The following is a 23,032-nucleotide window of genomic DNA, read 5'->3' on the forward strand; positions in this document are numbered from 1 at the left end:
GGGAAAATATGGTTGATCCTTCACATATTGAGATGTCATTTATGTCTACTTGGAGAGAGGGGATGAATTTGTGCAAAGGGTTGACTTTTGCCAATAAAGAGGAGGTGAAGCGTGTATTAACAACTTGTGCCCTCAAGGAAAACAAATATTTTATGATCACTAGGTCGATGACGAAAAAACTTTGTGTGAAATGCGTGCATAAGTCATGCAAGTGGTATGTCTGCGCAGTTATGAAGTACCAACTATGGATGGTCACCGTGTATGTGGGTCCTCACACGTGTATACCGATTGGGGTGCGAAATGATGGTAGAATGATGAGTTGTAATTTTATTGATCAGACATCCATTAGAAGTTATGTGAGGATCATACTACCCCAGTTAAGCATCTCAGATCTATGATAGAGACGAAATATAATGGCCATAAGCCTTCTTACTACAAGGTATGGGATGCGAAAAAAAAGGCGATTGCGAAGATGTTTGGGAATTGGGAAGAGTCTTGCCAAAGGTTGCAAAAGTTGCTAATGGCATATATTGATCAGGACCTGACTACCCAAGTGTTCTATCGTATCACATCCACCGATGAAGATGATGCCGTATTGTTGCATTATGTGTTTTGGTCTTTCGGTCCATGCATATTAGGATTCAAATACTACAAGCCAGTTATCAGTATTGATGGGACCCATCTATATGGTAAATATCAGGGAAAGTTAATGGTCGTAATGGCAATTGACGCTAACAACAAGGTATTCCCTCTCGCCTTTGCTGTTGTGGATTGTGAGTCAGGGTGCAGTTGGAGGTGATTTTTACAGTGCCTCAGAGATACGATTGGCCACGTGATACCTGACGAAGGCATTTGTATAATTTCTTAAAGACATCTCGATATCAAAAATGCCATTGCAAACTAGCCTAGAAAGGATGATGGAAGAGCACGGGTATTTCATAAATATTGCCTTCGACATGTTGCTAGCAACTTCAACACCCATTTTCAAGAACTCAATTCTAAAGTCAGCGGCATTGAAAGCGGGATATGCTAGTCAGGTAGTGAAATTTGATGCCATAATGGAGTCCATTAAGCAGGTGGAACTTAAGGCCATTAGGAATAAGAAGAAGGTGACGGGAAAGGATGGCAAGGAAAAGAATCAAGATTATCTTCCATACACATACCTAATGGGCAAGTCTGTGGATATGTGGACCCAGTCACATGATGATGGGAGACGTTTTGGGGCAATGACAACCAATATATCAAAGTGCTTTAATGGTGTACTGAAAGGTGCACGGGGTCTTCCTATTGTCGCGTTGGTTGAGTTCACTTGAAACAAACTTGTTCAATATTTCCACGACCGGGGCAAAGAATACCATTTTGAGTTCTCAGAGGGTAAGAAATGGAGTGAATATGCCTTATCAACATGGGATGGAAATAAGCGTAAATCTGAGAAACACTATCTCAAGCCATTTAGCAATGAAGAGCTGATATTTCAAGTAGTTACCCAAGTCAACACGTGGAGCACGGGAGGGGGAAACCATAGTTATGAAGTTCGGTTACAGGAAAGAACATGCAGTTGTGGGAAATGGCAAAACATAGGGATCCCGTATTCACATGCAATTAGAGTATGTGACTATTTACATATTGATTCGACCACATATATTCACCCATGTTATGGTTTGAACAATTCCCTTAACACTTATGAGCATGCATTTGTGGTTCCTAAGTCACAGTCATTGTGGAGGGATCCCATGGGGCCAAAGTGGTTGCCTAATCTAGCATTGTTGCGGGCCAAAGGTCGACCAGTGAAGTCAAGAATAAGGAATGAGATGGATGGAGTGAGGAATAAGGATCGAGAACCGGGATGGCGAAGGGAGGACACGGATTTGATAGAGAGTCAACCCAAGCAGACATGTGGACTATGTCATGCTTCTGGGCATAATCGCAGAAAATGTCCGTAGTCCCGCGACGCTTCCACAAGCGGTCATGTTCCACAGTAGGTAGGTAGATGGCAAAAAGTTACGCATCAGTTAAATAATTGTTGTTCATTCGATGTTTACCTAATGTTTACTATCTTGCCTCCTAATGTGATTACTCTACGTTTTTCAGGCATGCTTCCATGGATGATGTTTTTGTCGTGCGGACCGTCGATCTTAGGAAAAGTGACTACGTTGTATTGGCTCTATGTGAACTTTTTGGTTTTTGTTGAATGTACTTGTAATTCTCTATCCAATGTACCTCTCTGAAGATTGTGATTTTAGTAGAGTGGTTAGAACTGCAAATTAAGCGTGGTTGGGCATGTTTAGAATGTTGATATATTGAGCGGCAGCTTTTGCTGCAATGTAAGTGCATTTGCATTGTAAAACTATGTTTATGCAGAGAGCGTAACAGTTTCTATAGTTTGGTGCCTATTGAGAACACATTTTGATGTAATTTAATTTAAGTGCATTTACAGTTTCTGGTTGCCTGCATGTCTAGGAAAAAAATAAAAAAAATTTCCCAGTTTCTGGTTTGCCTATTGAGCAGTTTTGCATGTCCAGAGGGGGAAAAAATTTCCCAGTGGAACTCGAGTCTATGAAACTCGAGTTCCACTAGGAAAAACAGGCCAAAATAGAGCACCCCTCTCGGCCTAAACAGAGCATTCAGCACATTCAGGGAAAAAAAAATTTCCAAGTGGAACTTGAGTTTATGAAACTCGAGTTCCACTGGGAAAAACAGAGCATCATCCTACCCCTCTCAGCCTAAACAGAGCATTCAGAACATTTAGGAAAAAAACAATTTCCAAGTGGAACTCAAGTCTATGAAACTCGAGTTCCATAGGGAAAACAGAGCATCATCCTTCCCCTCTCGGCCTAAACAGAGCATTCAGTTCAAGGGAAAAAAAATTTCCCAGTGGAACTCAAGTCTATGAAACTCGAGTTCCACTGGGGAAAACAGAGCATCATCCTACCCCTCTCGGCCTAAATAGAGCATTCAGTTCAGGAAAAAAAAAAAATTCCCAGTGGAACTCGAGTCTATAAAACTCGAGTTCCACTGAGTTTTTTTTTTTTTTTTTTGTGATTTTTTTTTTTTTAAATCTCACATTTTTTTTTGTGATCTTTTGTACAAATGAGATATTTTTTGGTAAGTATTGTGAACATACGTTTGATGGTATTTCAAGGATTAAATCACATCTGGCTGAAGTTTGCTGGTATTTCAAGTATTGTGAACATACATTTGATGGTATTGGCCGAAGGCTTAAATCACATTATACTAAATTTCATTAATGAATTTTTTTAGACATGTGGTAAGCGGTGATTAGATTACTTTTCTCTGAGTTCGAATCGTGGACTTATTCGGGGCATTTCAATCAAATTGTTACTAATAATATCACTTTACTTACTGAAATTATCACTTTATCTTTCTTAAGGACTCGAACCGATCACTATAAATTGTTAAGAAATAAATGTAATCACTTTTAGTTTTAAGGACTAAAATTGCTAATGGGCTAAAACTTATAAACTAGCAGCATATTTTGCACTGAAATTGAATTATATGAATGGATATGATTATAAAAATTCTGAGTTTTTAAGATCTTAATCCTCTTCTTTTTCTTATTCTTTTTTTCCTTTTAATTTTTGGTGCAAGGGGAAAGCTCATTAGACAACAAAAACACAGTTCATGAAACATAATTAGCTCAGTTGCTGGAAGTCAATAATTATATATTACCATCTTAACTGAATGCAAGTACAAGGTTGGAATTTCTTAGCACAATACTGGTTTGCAAAAAAGTCATGGCACATGAAATAGAAGAAAAATAAAAGAAAAAGAAAGGAGAGAGAAATCTATATATTACTAAAAGCTGAAGCGTAGCATTTAATGTTGCTACGCTCCAATTGAGCCACGTCAACAGCCATGTCATTATCAATTTGTTTCCAATTTTTTTACACAATTTTTTAACATTTGAAGTGAATTAAAAACTCTATTATATTACAATCAAAATATCATATTTAATTTATCTTATTTTTAATTATTCTTATTTATTATTAAATTTTCAATTCCATTTTATCTTTTCATATCCCCACTACTCTCTACCTTAACTTTCTTCAACCTTTCTCATTCCATTTCAACTTTTCATATCCCCACTACTCTCAATATTAATATTATTCTATCTTTTTATCTTCCTTTATTTTTTACTCTTCTTATTCTTATCCTCATGCTATAAAATTGTCATTCTCCCTCTTATTCCATCCATAATTTCTATTTTTCCACACACAAAAGCTCCTCTCTCTCTCTCTCTCTCTCTCTCTCTCTCTCTCTCTCTCTATATATATATATATATATATATATTCCTTCAATTTTTGGTATATATATATTTTTTTCAATTTTTGTGTAATAGGTTGATCATCAAAACATATTGATGCAGTATTGAAAGCTCCACCAAATGCATCGCAGAAATCAGTTTTAGACTACTAGAAGTAAGTTAGTTTGCTAAAATTGGAATTGACAGGTAATCGAGCTTGATACGATTTAGTTTTATATTTTATGTTGTTATCTTTTTTATTCTTATTGGTTGTTAAATGTTATATTATTGCATTATAAAGATAGTATATAAAAATATAATATTATTTTATTACATAGCATAACTAAAATAATATGGTGTTTATTGCTATACATTTCATTTTTATTATTTTATTCAACATTTAAATTTAGCAACATCCTCCATATCATAATTATTTATATTTTGTCTCATTTTTTTTTTATAAATTAAACGTATAATATTTTATTCAATAAATAAAAGTTGTTCTTATAAAGTCTTCCCATGAAATGTTACAATGCATCAATGGAAAAATGAAATACAAAACAAATGTCAATCTAGAAACACTCAATTAAAAAAAAAAAAAAAAAGAATAAACAATTTTCTTATAAAGTATTCCCATAAAACGTTACAATGCATTAATAGAAAAAGAGAATACAAAACACATGCTATTTTAGAAACACTAAATTTATAATAATAATAATAATAATAACAATATCAAACCAAACATATCATAAAATAATAAACTAATAGTTATGGATGTACTAACTTCATGGCAACAAAATGGAGTAAAATAAAAATAAAAATAAACGTTACAATATGCATATTTAGTACATTAGAATTATCATCAAATTTGGGAAAACAATAGGATGTTAACAAAGAGGGAGAGAAAGAGAGTAGTAAAAGAAATCAAACGTCAATTAAATAAATTAATTAGTAACTGTTAATTGGAAAACAAAGAGACCGACGGCTAAAGGAGTAAAAAATTAATTAAAGATGACCTTACGAATGTTATTATAAACTTTACAACGCAAATAAATAAATCGTTAAATTCACTTAATTAAATCATATAATCAACAATTAAATAAAATCATACAAAATTTAAACTTGAAACTAATCAAACTCTAATCTAGAAAATCATATTTATTATCAAAACTAAAAGGAAAAGGTTCTTCAGTAATAATAGAAATATATAAGAAATAAAGATGAAAATTTTCAAAATCTTTTTCTTTGACATTTCATTTAACATTATTTATAAATAATAAAATATATAAAAAAAAAAAAAAAAGTCCTTAAATGCTTATATTCTTCATACACCATGACTTTTAAAATCTAATGAAAGGTTCTAAGAATTTAACTCTCATTTAATGCCTCTATTATGAAAATCAACAGCCAGTAAAATATGATAATAGTAAGAAACGTTATAAATGAGAACATGAAAAAACTAATTAGCCACTATTATTATGGAATAGATGTCTTTTTTTTTTTTTTTTTTTTTTTATGCATCTAAGAAAATGAAATGTATAGGGTTTACTTATTAAGGTATATGTAAAGATTCACGTTAAAAAAATATGTAAAGGTTTTTTGAAAAAGAAAGTAGATGTAAGGTTTTTATTAAATTAAAAGACAATGAAAAACCAATTTTTAATTACTACAACTATCGCTACTCTATAAATCACACACAACACTATATTCAATATCATAAACAACATAGTTAGGCCCTTTTGGATATACACCACCATATTCAACTTATAAATTACAATCCAAATCAATCATACAATCACACAATCAAAGTATGAACATGTAACATGTATTACCTTCTGAATTATTGCTTGGAATTTTCACAATTATTGAAAGAGAATCTCCAAATTTAATTTTTAGAAAACATCAAGACAAGGTGAATTTTATTCTTTTTAACTTACATAGAAAAAAAATATTACGCACATTATTTCAACCCTTATGGAAAAGAAGGTTTACATGTAGCATGCAAAACGTGTTTAATTGACTTAGGGAAGTAAAAATTAGTCAACCAACTATGGTAGAATTAAGGTTTCAAATTTTAAATAAAACAATTCTACAATAATAATAAAAAATATTTTGTGATAAATATGATTATGAAATGCACTACTTTTCATTAAATTGGTTCAAATTACAAAATAATAATAATAATAATAATAATGAGATCACCATAAAAAATAATCACGCGCAACGTGTGGGTCTACAACTAGTTTACCATAAAAACCAGTTAATTGAGACCAGAATTTATAAATAAAACACATTGTAATTGTTTAACTTTACAAATTTGTCTTTGAAACATAGATAACAAGAAGATGGTTCGTAGTGAACATATATTGCACAACAAAATTCTTGAAAATCCATTTTTCTGTACTGAATAGAACTAATCTGTAACATACACTAGTAGATAATCAGCCACCATTCTTATCATTACATATTTTTTTAGGAAATACATTAATTAAATGAAGGAAATCAGTAGTAACAAACTTATGATTTTGGAACAGCATTACCATGTTGGCATAATCTAGGGCCCAATAATCCTTCATTGCATCAGTGGAGTTCTTTACCATACCTTGCTAAATCCACCAATATTTATAATGGCTCCATAGAGTATTCAAACACTCGAAAATATAAGATTAGGAAAAGAGCTGACTGTCTTAAAGTTCTGCATGGAGATGAATCCATTTTTGTTAGGACGTAATAATGTGAATTGTTCCCGCAAATAAGCAAGCTGAGCTACAGTTAATGTCTTTGCAAGAGTTTGTTCAATTCTTTGCTCCATGAATGAAGTCTCCTCTTCTTGGTCTCCAATTCGTAATTCAGTTTTTCTTGTTCTTCAAATATCCTATGAACATTATCACGAGCAAGCCGCTGCAACTTCCTCGTTTCTGAGAAACAAGTCAAATGGTTAAAAATATGACTAATTTATCATATCATATCTGTGCATATTACAAAATTGATAAATTATCAGTTTTTCCAAAAGATTAAACAGAGCGAAAATAATGAATTTTACAGTCGAACTTAGGAACACCAACTCTAATACCATGCTAAACAACCACTATTTCCAAATTTTAATTTTTTATGGCATGGTAAATTTAATCATTTAATTATTATTCTAAAAATAATCACTAGTTATGTTTAAATTGCTGGCATTATTTTGTGATCATCTCATTCCTTGGGTTCAATGCTATGAGCTTGTTTCAAGGTGCAACAATGAACAATTTCTATTCTTTTATGTCACATACAACCATAGATCTTATCATCTTGTCAAGAGCGTGACCTGCCAACCCAGAAACAAGGAACAAAGTACAATCTCTTTCTTATCAGTTAATGTTTTTGAAAGGAGATTAATTGAACAATTGTTAGACTGTTTGAATATACAGTGCAACATACAACCGGTTTATATCATATAAGTTTGACTAAGCATAAAATGAAGCAAACTTTAGCAGATACATATAGACACTGCAAATGAGCATAATTCAGGGCCTGAAGGATGTATGAAGATTGCATCAACAAAGAAAGACAAAGAAAGAGAATGAAGGTACAAACCTTCTTCAAAAAATTTGTGCAGCCTTTCTTTCTCTTCAAGCATCCTACTTAAGGACATGGTCTTTTCATTGTATTTATACTGTAACTCATTCAGATTTTCATTTGTAATATCGATTTCATTGGCCAAGTCTGCCACAACATTGTTTCTGCTTTGTGCTGCTTCCCTGTCAATGTCAGAAACTGTTCTTAATTGCCCTTTATACTGAAGGAAATCACTAATCACCCCTTCAGCATCATAGTCATCAGCGAGTGCACACCACCCGTAGCAGTTAGGGCCAAGATTTTTTTTTTGAGCATTCCACTCCTTTTTGCCATGATGCTCAATTTCAAACAATTTCTCAAATTTAGCACAATTCATGAAACCTCTCCAATCATTACTAAATTTTACAATGGCCTATCCCCTAAGGTCCTTCTCATCCGGGAATACTACAATTTCCACTGGTTGTAATTTCCTGAACCTTGTCAACCAGTGTTGAGAACCAAGTAAAATGTCTTTATTCTCATTGGTACATACAATGTTAACAACAATGCCCATCCAAGGCCATACGTACAAATCATCAAGCTTTGGAAGCAGAGCAACCGGTTGTGGCAAAACTGGATGTTGCTAAAGGTCCACTTCACCTGCTAGATCAGTCTCCAAATACTTTTCCAGGGCAAGGTGGTTTGCCTTTTGTTTTGCAGATCTGTTGGTAGAACCCTTACCCATTCCTGAAGCATGTTGAAGCAAGTCCTTGTACTTGTAATCTTGCTTCTTCTTCCCAGCACAGAATGTACATCTGAGGTTGCCATTCAAACCTTTGACTTTAAACTTTTCAATTGTCAACTCCTCAAATGGTTTATCGATGTAATCATTGATCTCAGATTCACTGATATCTGACTCTTCAAAACTGTAGTCCATCTGAATTTTATAAATAAATCCAAATTAAGTGTTAGAAGAACAAAGAGTTTCGAAGTGAAAATAAAAACACTAGAAATCACACTAGCACAACTCTCACATAGCTTATAGTCTACCAAACCATGATGGAAGGTGCCAGCCCATGATCACACTTGCTCAGCCAATGATATGCTTCCTTCCTTCAGAAATTTATCTGTTCCTTCATAGAAAATGTCATACAAATTTGAATATTTTAAAAGAAATTTTTTTTTTTTTTTTTTTTGCCATAATCCTTTTTTATTATTAGTTATCAATGTTACCCTTCAGTTCGTGTAGCCCTTTCCTGGAATATAATATCCAGAAAATGGTATTGACACAAGCTAGAGTTTTATGGGCTGTGTATATTGAGAGAGAAGGGAGGGAAAGTAAATTAGAGTTTGGAAAATATTAATTGGTGAACTGGATGAAGCTCGCACTGACCATCTATTTTGATAGAAAATACGATGTTTTATCTAATATTTTTCTTAGCCAAACCAGGTTTGATTGATTTCAATTAACCTCACTAATGCTTAGATTAATTTGAAAAATACCTCCCCATACATAGTGAAAGCCCCATCCATAACACATCGCATAAGTCTCAGTTCCCTCAAGTTAGAACTAAAAAGATATGAGAAGCTGTGCATCACTCCGTACATCAATGGACAAAGGCATGTGGGAAATTAAATCTTGAAAATGAACAATTTCCTCATCTTTCCAGGAATACGGGGACCCTCATTTCAGCATCACTGAAAACAACCCCATAACTAAATTAATGATCATGTTTAAGAAAGGTGACATGTGCCATTCTTCTTTCTTTCTTTTTTCTTTGTTTTTTTCCTTTTTAATAACAGTCCCCACATTACATGAAGAAATTGCGTAGTTTCCAGTCTAGATGCAGAAACACATTGGACCACGTACAATTGGTGAGAATATGACAGCAATCAAACACGAAGATGGCATACACATTTACTCAAATGATTCCAAGGCCACATTTCCAAATATATTTTTATAAATTTGTTGTCAATTAATCTGAAAAATGGATGACAATCCAAGGTGACACCAACCAATTTAGCCCCAAAAAAAGAGTTGCACACCCAACCCAACAAGACTAATAGGTATCACTAGCAAGGATCTACAAATACATTTCTTTTCCGGCATTGATAAATCAATTCACAATAAGTTTTTAGAAATCTAAAATGTTTAATTACAAAGGATGATGAAATTGACTAACTACAACTCGGTTTCGTGCATGACAACAAATTTGGAAGGAAATAGAACACTATTTAGTAGAGCCTTATTCTGGTTTCAATTTTCGTCCTATATATTGGGCATATCTCAAGGTCTTCTCCACAATCGCAACATGTCTACATACAAAGACATTTATAGAAGAAATTTGTTAAATGTTAATACATTTCACTCACTTATCTCTTCTAAAGAGAATGACCAAATGGAAGAGGAAAATTTACCTGGTGTCCACAACCATAGGCCATGTCCTTGCACACTAACCAGTAGATAGGTGTCGGTTCATAACTCCAACTCCAACTCCAACTAATATGATTGACAAAGGAAACTTGCTGGAGGAAAAAAAAAAAAAAAAAAAAAAAAAAAAAAAAAAAAAAAGCATATAAGACAAGAAGACAACTGGCCAAAAAGCATTGGAGTAAATAAATTGCCCCATATTCACCTAGCTTCAACAATGGCATCGATAGTCTTCAGCTCTTGCGGACTTAGCTGTCCATGCTGAGTATCATCATCATCACAATCTTCATCTACACCAACACCATCTCTACACGACGCACCCCCCATATCAAGCAAGGCACCAAGTGCAAACACAACAGAAGCCCTAACCAAATAATAAATAAATTACAACCTATAATAAATAAATAAAGATTCTAAAGTTCTAATAGAATTTACAGTAGCTATTTCCAATATGTTGGGAAAACCATTTACAACCTCCTCAGGACACCTCACCAAATAATAAATAAATTACAATGAAAGAAAAACATTTGGCAAAGAACTTAAGAACTCAATAACAAAAATTCTATCACAATTTATTAGAAATAGCAGCAAGTGTTTGGAAGTACAGCATATGTTAGCTCAGACCAAAAAACTGCCTTAAGAGACCAACCGAAGTAGAACAAAAATAAGATGACAATATATTAACTGCTACGCATACAATAAAACAACAGGAATAGAAAGGAATCAGCAACTTAAAATGCACCTATCCAGCACTCCATTCTGGCACAAGGAGAAATCTTAATTACATCAGGTGGATCAACACTAATATTTTATTTAACTCATTGTTAATATAAGTAAGAGTATAGAATCATTATAACTTGAAAAGCATCATTTACAACTAAATCTAACATGGACACATGTTTATCATCAGTATGTTGTCACACACCTAAAAGATCAACATCAAATGATTTTTATATTTTAAGTGATGTAGGACAAGCCAGAACAATTCAAGAATAAAATAAAAGAAGTGAAAAATAAAGGCTCTGGCTCCTAGCTAAATAAGACATAACCAAAGTATACAAGGAGAATACCTTTAAAATATGAGGGACACCATGAATACACTTGTTGTAGTCCATGAACTGAAGTAGAACCAACGCTGAAGTGGAACCTTGAGCAAGTACGACTGAAGTAAAAAACACCTTATTTATGTCAAATACAACTAAATCCCATGAACGTCCTTGCTTTAGCAAAAACAAAAAACAGATGATAAAATAGATAAACTGATGTAGGAGTTGTGTAAAAGTGAGTGTGTAAAAAAAAAAAAAAAAAAAAAAAAGTATGTTTTTTCTTGCAAAATGGACAAGAATTTTGCACAGATTGATGTGGTTGCCCTATAGGAACCTACTAACCAAAACATCATTTACCAATTAAACATTCATGCCATGTAATGGTATTCACTGGAAATGTTTCAAATACATGGGCAGAAGATTTTTCTTTTCTTTTTCACAGGCTTCTCAATTATATTTTGACATGGATGTGGTATCCTTAAACATGCCCAAACCGTTTTTGTTTTCCTACTTAATCATAACCTCCATAAGCACCAATGAGGAGCTCTATTTGTGCAAGAAAATATCATATGTCAAAGAATGCAGAGGCTAGAATCAATCAGGTAAAGGACAACTATTGCCCCTGTAAGGTATGCATACATACAGCACAGATAGTATTAAAATGGTGAAGAGGACATATAAATTTTTTTTTATCAATAAAGAAGTAAAAATTTCATTGATGGGAAGAAAAAGAGGCTGCAGTACACAGGGAGTATAGTACAGAACACTCAAACAGAGAAAAGAAAAAACAAGTCAACAAAGAAACATGCTATCAAGAAAAGACAACAAATCAGAACCACAGGCAGGGGAAAAAGAGAGAGCCTGGTTCCGTGCGAATAAGTTTCTCATGCAGAGGACATAAATCTACGAGGTCCTTACTCCATGATTGACTTTTCGACGCCCTAGCTCCTCCACCATAAGTGTGGGCCCTACAACACCCCTCCTAATGGGTTTCTGCACCAAGAAAGTATGAGCATAAAGTTCAAGTAAAAAAAAAAAAAAAAATTGAAGAAGAAGATCTCACTTGTGGCAGTGGGACCAATGCTATAAATAAACAATGGCAATATTATGTCTCTATACCAAAATAGTATGATGATTTTCTCCCACTTTCTCATGTTTGACAATTTTAAATTCATAATTGTATTCAACAACCAAGAATTATTTAATAAGGAGAGAACATCTTCTTATTAAGTGGATATTTTAAAAAAACAGACAGACAAAACAAAAACAAATGCAAAACCAGCTATTTGCAAAGGCCTGGCCAAGTCAAAAACACAGAAGCGACATCCAAAGAGAAAACTAAAGCAAGATACCTATCCAAAAAAAAAAGCAAGATGTAAATCCTAATAGAATCCTCTAAAATGAGAGTGGCTTCTTTGCAAGATAATAAGAATCATAATTATATTGGTTAAAGATGAGTAGTAAATTTCTCCTTTTCCTTTATGGTGTCAACACAGTGCAGATTGTTTAACTTGACATTATCATTGGGGTTTTTTCACAATTATTAGTTCCACACTAATACACAGTACTCTAAGTTAGATTAAGTTGATAAGAACTACTTTTGAGGGGGAGATTTAAGTTGGGAAACTGAAGTATTCTTTCTTAAGATCAATTTATGATTGGGGTGGCTACGAGTTTACTGGCCTCTTCACTTTTAGGAGTTTTTTGAACTTCTGAATCATAGAATTTTTTTTTTTTTTTTTTTTTTCCTTTTCTTTTTTGGATATGTCTCTTGTATAAATCCACTATGTACTAAAGTTGAAAGCCCTAAATCCACTTTTAGGGGTTAATACTCTTATGAGAAACATTAATATCCTCACTTTCTCCCCTAAATTTTCACAATAAGTATAAAGGGCAAAGGCCCAAACCAGAACAAGGAGACAAAAAAACAAAAATTGATTATAAGGGGTGTTTTGCCTTATACCTTGTACTACAACCCCAAAAGTAATTTTTTTTTTTCCTTCACACTTATAGTACTTGATAGACCACCCACTTGCATTGCCCGTCAAATTGTGCTTCCATGACTCGTACTTAGGCATGGTATAAAATGATAGTTGTGTCCCATTTTTGTGAGTTGCCTGCAAAGATGATAAATAATTATTTCCCCTCAAGAAACATTCCACTTATATTGAAGTAGTTCTGATATTTGAACTAGTTAGCTGAAAATACCAACCTTCACAATAGGAGTGATAAACTCAATTAAGAAAGATGGAACTTTTAACAGTGATGGCCAATAAGAATGAATAAAATTGATGACCAGCCCTTTGATGTGGGAACCATCATGATCCTGTACAAGAATTATAGTTAAAATTTTATATTTGTTGAAGGCTGTCCACGTGCCATGTAGAGAGAATTGTAAGCATAAAACAAGAACAAAACAATAAGAGAAACGTAAGGCGCACCTGATCATTCATTATCATCAAATGACCATATCTCAAAGATTTTACATTGGTGTATTCTTTATGTTGCTGAAGTCCAAGAATCTGCTTTATGTACCCAATTCCAATTTCTTTATTCTCAGTGAGCTGTTTAGCTGATGAGCCTGGCAAGAGGGCAATTTATCTTGTAAGCATATCAAGATATACTGGTAGTGAATTGAATAATATTTACATAAACTATTTTCTACAACTAGCATATCCATTCCATTCAGCAAAACTTTCTATCAACTATTCAAAATCAGCCAGACAGATATATTTCTGTTCTTGTTAGAATTCTTTCTCATAAAGATCAACAGAAGGTTATATGCTAGTGGTTTGCGTAAAATAACTTTCTTTCTTTGTGTTAGAAACTTTGTTACAAAAATATATATATATATAGAGATGGGTTCAAGTTACACCTGGTGTAACTCTTGTGAAGTTACACCTTTTTTCCACCGTAGATTTGTAAGTGATCTAACGGCTAAAAAAATATCATTAAATGCTATTACTTTCCATCTCATTCATAATTAATACTAGTATTTTTTTCTCTGTCCTTATTTATTGTTTTTGCTTGATAAAAGGGCACACTGCCATTTTTAACCACTTGCATTTCTATACTTGAAAAAAAATAAAATAAAGTTTTTGCTTGATTAAAGGGCAGCAATGAATAGTTGCTGCCCCAAAAACTGATTCTGAAAAGTGATGCAAGATTGGCGCCTTTCGAATTCCAACCATTCGGGCTAGTTCTCTAGCAGTGGTAATGTAATAATCCTACAGAAAGGTGAAATGAACACCACAGTTTAGTGATGCACCATTGTAAGAAACATGAAATTTTTTAAAGATTAAAAGAAAATGATGCGTGCAGCATATATTTGTAAGAGTATTGTTAGATAAAACATGTATAGTCTTTTTCATTAAGAATTACATGAAGTGTGATGCTTTGGTACATTTTCTTTCGAAACATATTTAGCTTTTATCATGGTGAAGCTGTCAAAATGCAAAATAAAATTTTAAAACAGGATTTGTTCTTCACTCGACCGATTTCTGTCTCTTCTTCTTGAGTTCTTGCTGTAAGTTTTCCATTATCGATGTTAGCTTCAAAATTTTCTTCTGTAACTTCTATCTGATTTATCTTACAGGGTCTACTAGAAAAACAATAAATAAGGAAAGAGAGAAAATACTAGTATTAATTATGAATGAGATGGAAAGTAATAGCATTTAATGATATTTTTTTAGCCGTTAAATCACTTACAAATCTACGGTGGAAAAAAGGTGTAACTTAACAAGAGTTACACCAGGTGTAACTTGAATCCATCTCATATATATATATATATATATATATGAATTTTTACACAACAAAGGTGGAGTTCAATTGCATCCTATTATATAAAGGACATGCTATTTCTGCACTTATAATGTCTATTTCCATACCCACCTCTCACATGGAGGGTCCCAGCCATTATCGTTCTGGAAATTGTAGCTCCCTAATATTGTTTGCAATAAATTTGGTCAAAAAGCAATTAAATTTTTATTTTTTTTTAATAATTCAATAATTACAATGGGGGACGGGAGATTTAAACTTTGGACATATCCGTTGGAAACACCAGGAGGCCCTAGTTGAGCTACAAGGCACTTGGCTAAAAACCAACCAAACAATTTTACATCATGGGATCAACAGCATTAAATCCCAAGCCCACATAACAAATCATATGTTTCTTCCCCTAGTTTGCTGATTATCAGAAACAAATCAATATTACAATTTTCAAAGCCTGTTTAGTTCTGTAACTATATTGCTGATTATTATAAACAATATCAGCTTAATTCTGTAAAAATTCTATAAAAAAAATGATTAGAAAATCACTATATTTTCCATGATAATTGGATTCATTTAAATGATTTATTCACATCCTTATCTTGAGATAGATGACATTGATTGGCTCTATTCCCTTTTGATAATTTTTAATTTCTGTGGTACTGATCAGGATGATTTAATCTCAGATAACAACATTGATACTGAGTAGTACTCACTACCCATGACATTCTTTCTATAAATTCCAAAATTATGCTGTCATAATCTTCAATTGAAAATGATATATTCCTTCAGTTTCAATATGATTTTTCTTTAGTACAGAGAGATAAATTGCGGAGCTCACTTAAAAACCCAGTTTATGTACTGCAGTTCTCCTGGCATGCTTAGCTAATGTTTAATTTCATTAAGAATGAAAAACACAAGACACTGCAGGTTGCAACAGAGCAGCGTTTTACAAACAGGAGCAAGACAATTTAAAGGCCCTACATCACTCATGTATATTAACTTCAAATATTTGGGATTCCAACCCAAAAAAGAGAACACACACGCGCACACACACACACACAAAAGGAATAGTCTTGACCTGCACACTAGTATTATAACTTATAAGACAAGAAGTAACCTAGTGAAATGCAATTAATCCAGGAAGAGATGGCCAACTCTTCTGTTGATAATTTGCTCCAGCTCTTATCACTATCTACCAATGTAATTTATTGAATGAATAACTAATGTATTACATGACCTTGAAGCAACCATTTAAAGTTACAAGGGACTATATGGACGGAGTGTAATCGTCGTTCCTTTGAAGACTCTGAGGAGTCTTTGGTTGAGTTAATAGGCTTGTGCTAGAGAAGTCCTTTTGATTGGTCTCGGTGCTGGGGTTTTACAGAATGTTCTTCTATTGCTCAGTTTTTTCTTCTCTTAGTTTAGTCTCTTGATTGTTTTGTTTGTGTTCTGTTTTGTGCTTTGCTGTGTTCATTCTCATGAACACATTGTATGTTTCTTTTTCATTTTCTCATCAATAATATTCTTATATTACCTATCAAAAAAAAAAAAAAAAAGTTACAAGAGATCCCAGTTCTCCTTTCTAGTGCATTGTTTAAAAAAGAACTCCGTAATCTAACCTAGCTCCAAATTTACTTTGTAACTCTGCTACATTTGGTTTATTCCAGCCCAACACATCATGGTGCGGACACCAATTGCTAGAATTTAATTTCCAATTCCATTGATGTAATTTTATTATGATTGAGGATCATGCGGGATTATGTTTATGGTTTAATTATTTTCCATATGGAGGATTTCTAGAAACCTATTCTAAAAGGTCCCCAGTAAACGAAAGGGACACAAATGATTGATGAATAAATTTTTATGTTTGAATTTTCCAATGACTAGGTGTGGATTCTTGGCAACGATGATTCCTAGGATTCCCTAATTGGTGCTGATTCCAGGCAACTTAGATGTTGATTCCTAAGCCTACCTTCTCTTCTCTATTCTACTTGTCTCTCCCAATTTCCTCTTGAACTTATAAATGCATCAATTTGGAATCAGAGCATACCTTCAATCTAGTTCTCCAACAAAACCCCAAAGCAATAACCCATAGCCTGCTCACAATCTATCAAACCCCTTACCTCCCCTCACCACCTCTAAAATTGTGACATCTCAATCGCTTCTATGAATCAACTTCAACCTCTGGGCTCTAAGTGACCATTTTGGGTTAAACTGGGAAATCCTCATAGTAATTGTGCCAAGTTAAAGAAGAATTCATTAGGCCCCTCAGTACTATTACACATTAATGTTGTCCATAAACATTAACATTGTTGGGGCCCATTAGCCTTAGGCTGTGACGCAACAACCACAATAGCATGGCCAAGCTTGTTCCCAGAACAACACAAGCCCACACATTGACCCATCTCCAATTGTGATCCAGGTAAAAAAATATCCCAATCAAGGTTTGATTTCTTCCCTCCCCCCCTCTTGTGGACACAATTGTCATTATAAAATGGTTTTAATATTTCTGTAGTGCTTAGTGAATTTGATCTAGAAAGTCCATTACTATAATCACTATTGGTTTGTACAGTAATTAGTTATTAATGTTGATTAGTTTGTCACGGAACAAGCCCTACAAACCATATTAAAAGCTACCTAGCCATCCAAGATCTGACCCAAGACACTATTAGGAGTTACACTTGATTAGATAAAGTAGCAGCTTCCCTCAACATGATGATTTGTGACAAACCAAATCAAGCTTCCCACATGACAAGGCACTTGATGAATAAATTTTTATGTTGGAATTTTCTAATGGCTGGGTGCTGATTGTTGACAAATTAGGTGTTTACTAGGTTTCCTGCTTAGTGCTTCTAAGCACCTAGGGGCTGATTCCTAGGCCTCTCTTTTCATTTTCTTTGTTCTATTGCCTCTCCCAATTTCCTTCTGAACTTGTGCTGCATTGCATCAAGTACCGAGGAGGAGAAACTTTATTCCTAAACATCATTCGAAGACATGGGTAAAATAAAAGGAAAAATGAATCAAATATAATGACAAAGAAGGAAGAAGGGGGGGAGGACATACGCGTAAGTTCAATAGCATCAAGAGTAACAGTCTCCTAAGAGCCACATTTAAAAAAATAATAATAATAATAAAAATAAATAAATTTAGCCATTTCAACTTTTAACTTTTAACTTATCCATGCAAAATTCAGAATAAATCTTATTTCAAGCATAGTTTTTGTGGAACTGTATTTGAATTCTAACCAAATCATAGTGTAACCTTTGACGCTATCTTTGGAGCAAAAGGATATTCAATCAAGAAAGCAAAAAAGGAGTCTCCAAAGCCCCAGGTCAATTTGAATGATAACTTTTGAATCAATAGTATTTAAAGTCTATTCAAATCAGTCTTTGAAGCCTCCCCTATCTCTTTTATGAGATCATACAGCCCCCCTTCCCCCACCCCCACAGCTCTCTGTTCCTCTCTATCTCTCTATTTGCTATAAAGAATTCCTAAGAAGAATGTGAGGTGGTGAGAAGGGTTGGAATCAGCACCCATATATATTTGAAAAAAAAAAAAAACACATAAGAAAATAAAAGAAACATGCAACAAAAAAAGCAGTCATTCATTACTTATCAAAAAAAAAAAAAAAAAAAAAAAAACAGTCATTCATGCTTTGAGTGTTGACATTGTCCACAAGCAGAAAGTCTTCACTTAGTAGTTGGCATTCTATAAGCATTCACCATTTCATTTTCTTTTTTGCAATTACAAAAAAGAACAAGTCAAATAGAGCATCAACAACAGTAATGTATCCTTTAAATTTTGTTATACCTTTTTTTTTTTTTTGAGAATAGAAAGTGAAGCTCAAATGACTGGCTTCTTGTTTATTTCAAGATCCTGTGGAACTCGAGTTACAATCCACCAAACATCAAAACTTCTATTATTTTACCATTTCATTTAAATATTCCTTTTTTATTCTTTCTTTATGTTTTCTTTATTCTTTCTTTTTATGTTTTCAAATAACTACCATTAAACAAATATTAAGTTTTTTCAAATATTAAACCTCGGGTAACTTTTTTGAGAAGATTCTCAAATGACACTTTAAGCTTGTTGGCCTTTGCTTCTGCTTCATTCATTCTGACTTGTAGCATTTCCAGCAACATCTTGTTCTCTTGTACCTCCTCTATGGATTTTGTAGAAAATACTCCAAGGAGTTTGTGTGTGTGCGTGTGTGTCCACAAAATAATCAATGGAATTATGAGTATTAGTGAACGAACTGAGATTTCTTGATGAAGCTCGTCAACATTCAATGCAGAAGATGCATTTGAGCAGCATCTGTTCATAGAAGATACAGTATAAGGTTTCTGGAAAGTGCATCAAAATAATGTTCATTTGTTTAAACTATTTGGCAGATAAATGTGACTAAAGATCTAAAATAAGAACCATACCATTGATATAATTACTGCATCAGCTTCCCGGCCTTGAAAGCTATCAATGGTTGCTACCTCAATACCTGCAGCCCCCAGAAGCTCATCAAGTCTGTCCCTCAGGAGTTTTACCTGAGCTACATAAGGAGACTGAATAGCAATAGCTACTGGGCTAACACCTGTAGAAATTATTTAAAATATATATGAATGTCCTTGTTTACTCAACAATTACATATGGGAGCCATAAAAACCATTCAACCAGTACAAATGCTTGATTAGGTACACTATACAAAACAAATACAGAGATCCACAACAGTATCAGCAGATCCAGGTGTTAGTTTAGCTAATAAGATAGGAATATAGGGCTATGAAAGGCATAAAGTTGAAAAGAGGCTACAACAGCATAAAGCTTCAGTAAAATACTCTCATATGAAATGCAACACTTCAGTAAAATATTCTCATATGAAATGCAAAGCTTCAGTAAAATATTCATCTTTAACAGGCATGGTTCATCATACAACTGAGTTTTAGGTTAACATAGATAACAGAGTAATAATATATAGCACTTAATCCCAATTGACAAGAATATTTACCAGCATAAATCAAAGAAAAGACATGTTGCACAACAATATCAGCTTCCCCTTCATTGTAAAATGAGCCTGTGCCAGCTGGATCTAAATGCTCTTTGCAACGAACTGACAAACTTCCATACGGCATTCTTGTATCAAGCAACAGCAGTGGACATTGAGTTATCCAGGTGGGCTGCATAAATGTATAGAAAATGTTAGTGATACTAGGCACATTTAAAGTAAAAGAGACAAGGATGATACTAAAACAGACAAGATAAAAACCTTCTATCGACAATAACTATGGCAATGATGTAGTCAAAGGCTTTGAGAAGATAATGGTCCATATGGGATCATAATTGTGATTCTAAATCACTACGTATATTATATGTAAAAATTCCTACAAGATGAAAGCAACCAAGAGTAATCACATACATCCCATTCCTGGCCAAATACTAGTCTTGTTCAATTTTCAGTTATCCACAATTTAATATATCCCAAGAAGAACTAGGAGGTTCAAGCCACCAGGATTGTTTTGACCTGTATGAATTGCTTAAAATAGGCTAGTGTGAGGCTCAGTCTGGAATGTTGTGGGTTTAAGCCTGACTAGCCAATAATCTACACTAATCAAGACAGAAATCAGATATAGAAGCTACTGGTTCAACCAGTTGGACAGAGATGGGTTTGAAAATTTAATGTGTGATTCTTTATGTTGACTAACTTGTCCATTGTTATTATTGCATTATAGGTGTCAAGTAATTGAAAAACCATTAGATTAATATAATTTGTTTCACTGAAGATATTTCACAGTAATCAATAAAATTAACAGAAAAGGAGAAAGAAGAGAAAGAAGTTGTGAAATCCAAAGGCTGCAAAAACATATAAATGAAAGGTGGATTCTCAAGGAAAAAACCAGAAGTCTGTACCAGAGAAGCTATTGATAATACTTCTTAACCTCTGATTAATATTGAAGAGTATGCCATTTGAGAAACCAATATGTGCACCATAATAGATTGAAGAACATGAATTATGGCTTAACCTAAGTGCTGTGGCCTGTCTCTCAGTTCTGAGGTCAAAAACAACAACAAATAATGGCTAGTTGGAAGAAGCTCAGAATAACTATTTTTCTTTTCTTTAAGATGCATTTCAATTTGCATTTTATACCCCAGAAATCAAAAAACCTCCTAGAATTATATAAAAATATAAGTAAAAGATTAGAGATGGGTACAATACCATAACAAATGGAGAATCTACAAGAAGATGAGAAAAGATAGTTGAGGAGGACTTCAATGATCCACCATACATCTCTTTTGATGCCCAACTGGCAATTGCATCATTCATACGGTACTGTGTTGTTAACTTGGTGGCAAGAACTCCATCATGCAACGTTGCAGCTCTCTCCAGCAGTGATACTCCAAGTCCACCTTCCAAGGCTTTTGTTGATAGAATCACTGGAGCTAGCTGGCACTGGTCACCAGCAAGGATACAACGCTTTCCCTGCAACACCGGGATCCAGCAAGATGGTTCAATTGCCTGACCAGCTTCATCTATAACAACCCGGTCAAAGGTATCCAGCCTTCGTATCAATGGATCAGCTGCTCCAGTGTTGGTGGCAAGCACTACTTGAGCACTAGATAGTACTTCCTTCACAGTCTCCTTTTCCTTCTTCTTCACTGTCTTTCCCAATTGTTTTAAAAGCTGACGTATGCCAGCAGCTAAAGAATCATCCTTTAGACAATGTCTAAGGTCTTTTCTTAGATCTGACTTCTTTCTTTCAATCTCCATTACAAAATTGGAAAGCTTAGATTTCACAAGTTCACCCAAAGACTTTGATGCCACAGTTGAAGATATGCGTGCTGGATTGCCAACCCGCACAATGTCCAATCCAATATTTGATAGCTTTTCAACCATGTTGTCAACAGCTGCATTTGTAGGTGCAGTTACAAACACCCTTTCACCTTGTTGAACAGCAAGTACTATAAGTTCTTTAAGCAAACCTGTCTTTCCAGTACCAGGTGGCCCTTGGATTATCAATAAAGGGCGCTTCTTATTCAAACCTAAGGCAATTGTTCTTTGCTGGGAATCATCAAAAGTTCCAGGCCTTGATTGTTCATCCAATCCTTCAGCCCAATCTACCAAATTATTCTCCTCCAGCCATGCAACATCTTCCTTGTCTCCAAATAGAGTAGCCACAACAGCAATGGAAGGATTTCTCTTCTGTAAACCATTCTTTTGAAGCAGCATCAAGGCTTCACAATTGCGCTACCAAAAAAAATAGTATAACAAGGGAGTAAATATTTAAGTAGACTGCAAAAGCATCAAAGAAAATGGTAACCTAAGATCCCAATGAAATGATCATTTCTTCCAGGTGCACAAAGAAGTTGATTTTTCACTCGTGAATACTGATGACCATCTGGACAATGTGTTTACGTAGATGGTATGGACGCAGCTGTCAAAATTCCACTTGCTTTAGTATGCTTATGCCTTTATCTAATTCCACATAAATGATGTACCCGCCTATGGTCATGAAATGTTGGTTGATGTTTCTAATTGTTTCATTGGAAAGAGAGCTTTACCAAAAAACCTGAGAGGAATATTTTCATTCACTATTTAGATATTTGAGTTGACATTTTTAATATATTTAAACCGTAATTGTCACACACACAATAAAGTAATAATGCTACCCTAAAAAAACATTGTATAAAAAAGGAGCCAATTATATGAAATTTCTGCACAATGATTTAAACTAATAAATTTTTTATGGGAAGAAAAATGAGTTTATTATTGCATATATTTCAAAAAAAAAAAAAAGTTTATATCATAATAGGCTTCATTTTCTCAGTTCCCATTTAAGCATTACCGATAGGTTCTAATGAAAAGATTATCTCAAGAATCCAAGCATAACAAGAAGCATAGCTTCACTGATCTTCAAGAGACATCTACTTCCCAGTTCCATAACATTCCCTTCACTACTAAAAGTAGAGATTGGAAACTTTGCACAAGACTTT

General features: G+C 33.8%; 2 protein-coding genes and 1 pseudogene across 2 annotated transcripts; 1 reads left to right on the top strand and 2 right to left on the bottom strand.

Annotated features, from left to right (window-relative positions):
- The first annotated feature begins 887 nt into the window (after positions 1-887).
- Positions 888-1,943, top strand: LOC126728067 (uncharacterized). The gene is made up of 2 exons (XM_050433943.1): positions 888-1,269; positions 1,372-1,943. Exons 1-2 carry the CDS (start codon positions 888-890, stop codon positions 1,941-1,943), a joined length of 954 nt encoding a protein of 317 aa, XP_050289900.1.
- Positions 1,944-6,524: 4,581 nt separating this feature from the next.
- Positions 6,525-14,099, bottom strand: LOC126725719 (factor of DNA methylation 5-like; annotated as a pseudogene).
- A 5,283-nt stretch (positions 14,100-19,382) lies between these two features.
- Positions 19,383-22,441, bottom strand: LOC126725720 (uncharacterized). The gene is made up of 3 exons (XM_050430581.1): positions 21,258-22,441; positions 20,052-20,220; positions 19,383-19,637 (listed from the first exon to the last, which is right to left on the bottom strand). The coding sequence occupies exons 1-3, from the start codon at positions 22,266-22,268 to the stop codon at positions 19,462-19,464; spliced, it is 1,356 nt and encodes a 451-aa protein (XP_050286538.1). The 5' UTR covers positions 22,269-22,441; the 3' UTR covers positions 19,383-19,461.
- Positions 22,442-23,032: the final 591 nt, after the last annotated feature.

The sequence above is a fragment of the Quercus robur genome, chromosome 5 (assembly GCF_932294415.1).
Source record: "Quercus robur chromosome 5, dhQueRobu3.1, whole genome shotgun sequence".
Taxonomy (NCBI): domain Eukaryota; kingdom Viridiplantae; phylum Streptophyta; class Magnoliopsida; order Fagales; family Fagaceae; genus Quercus; species Quercus robur.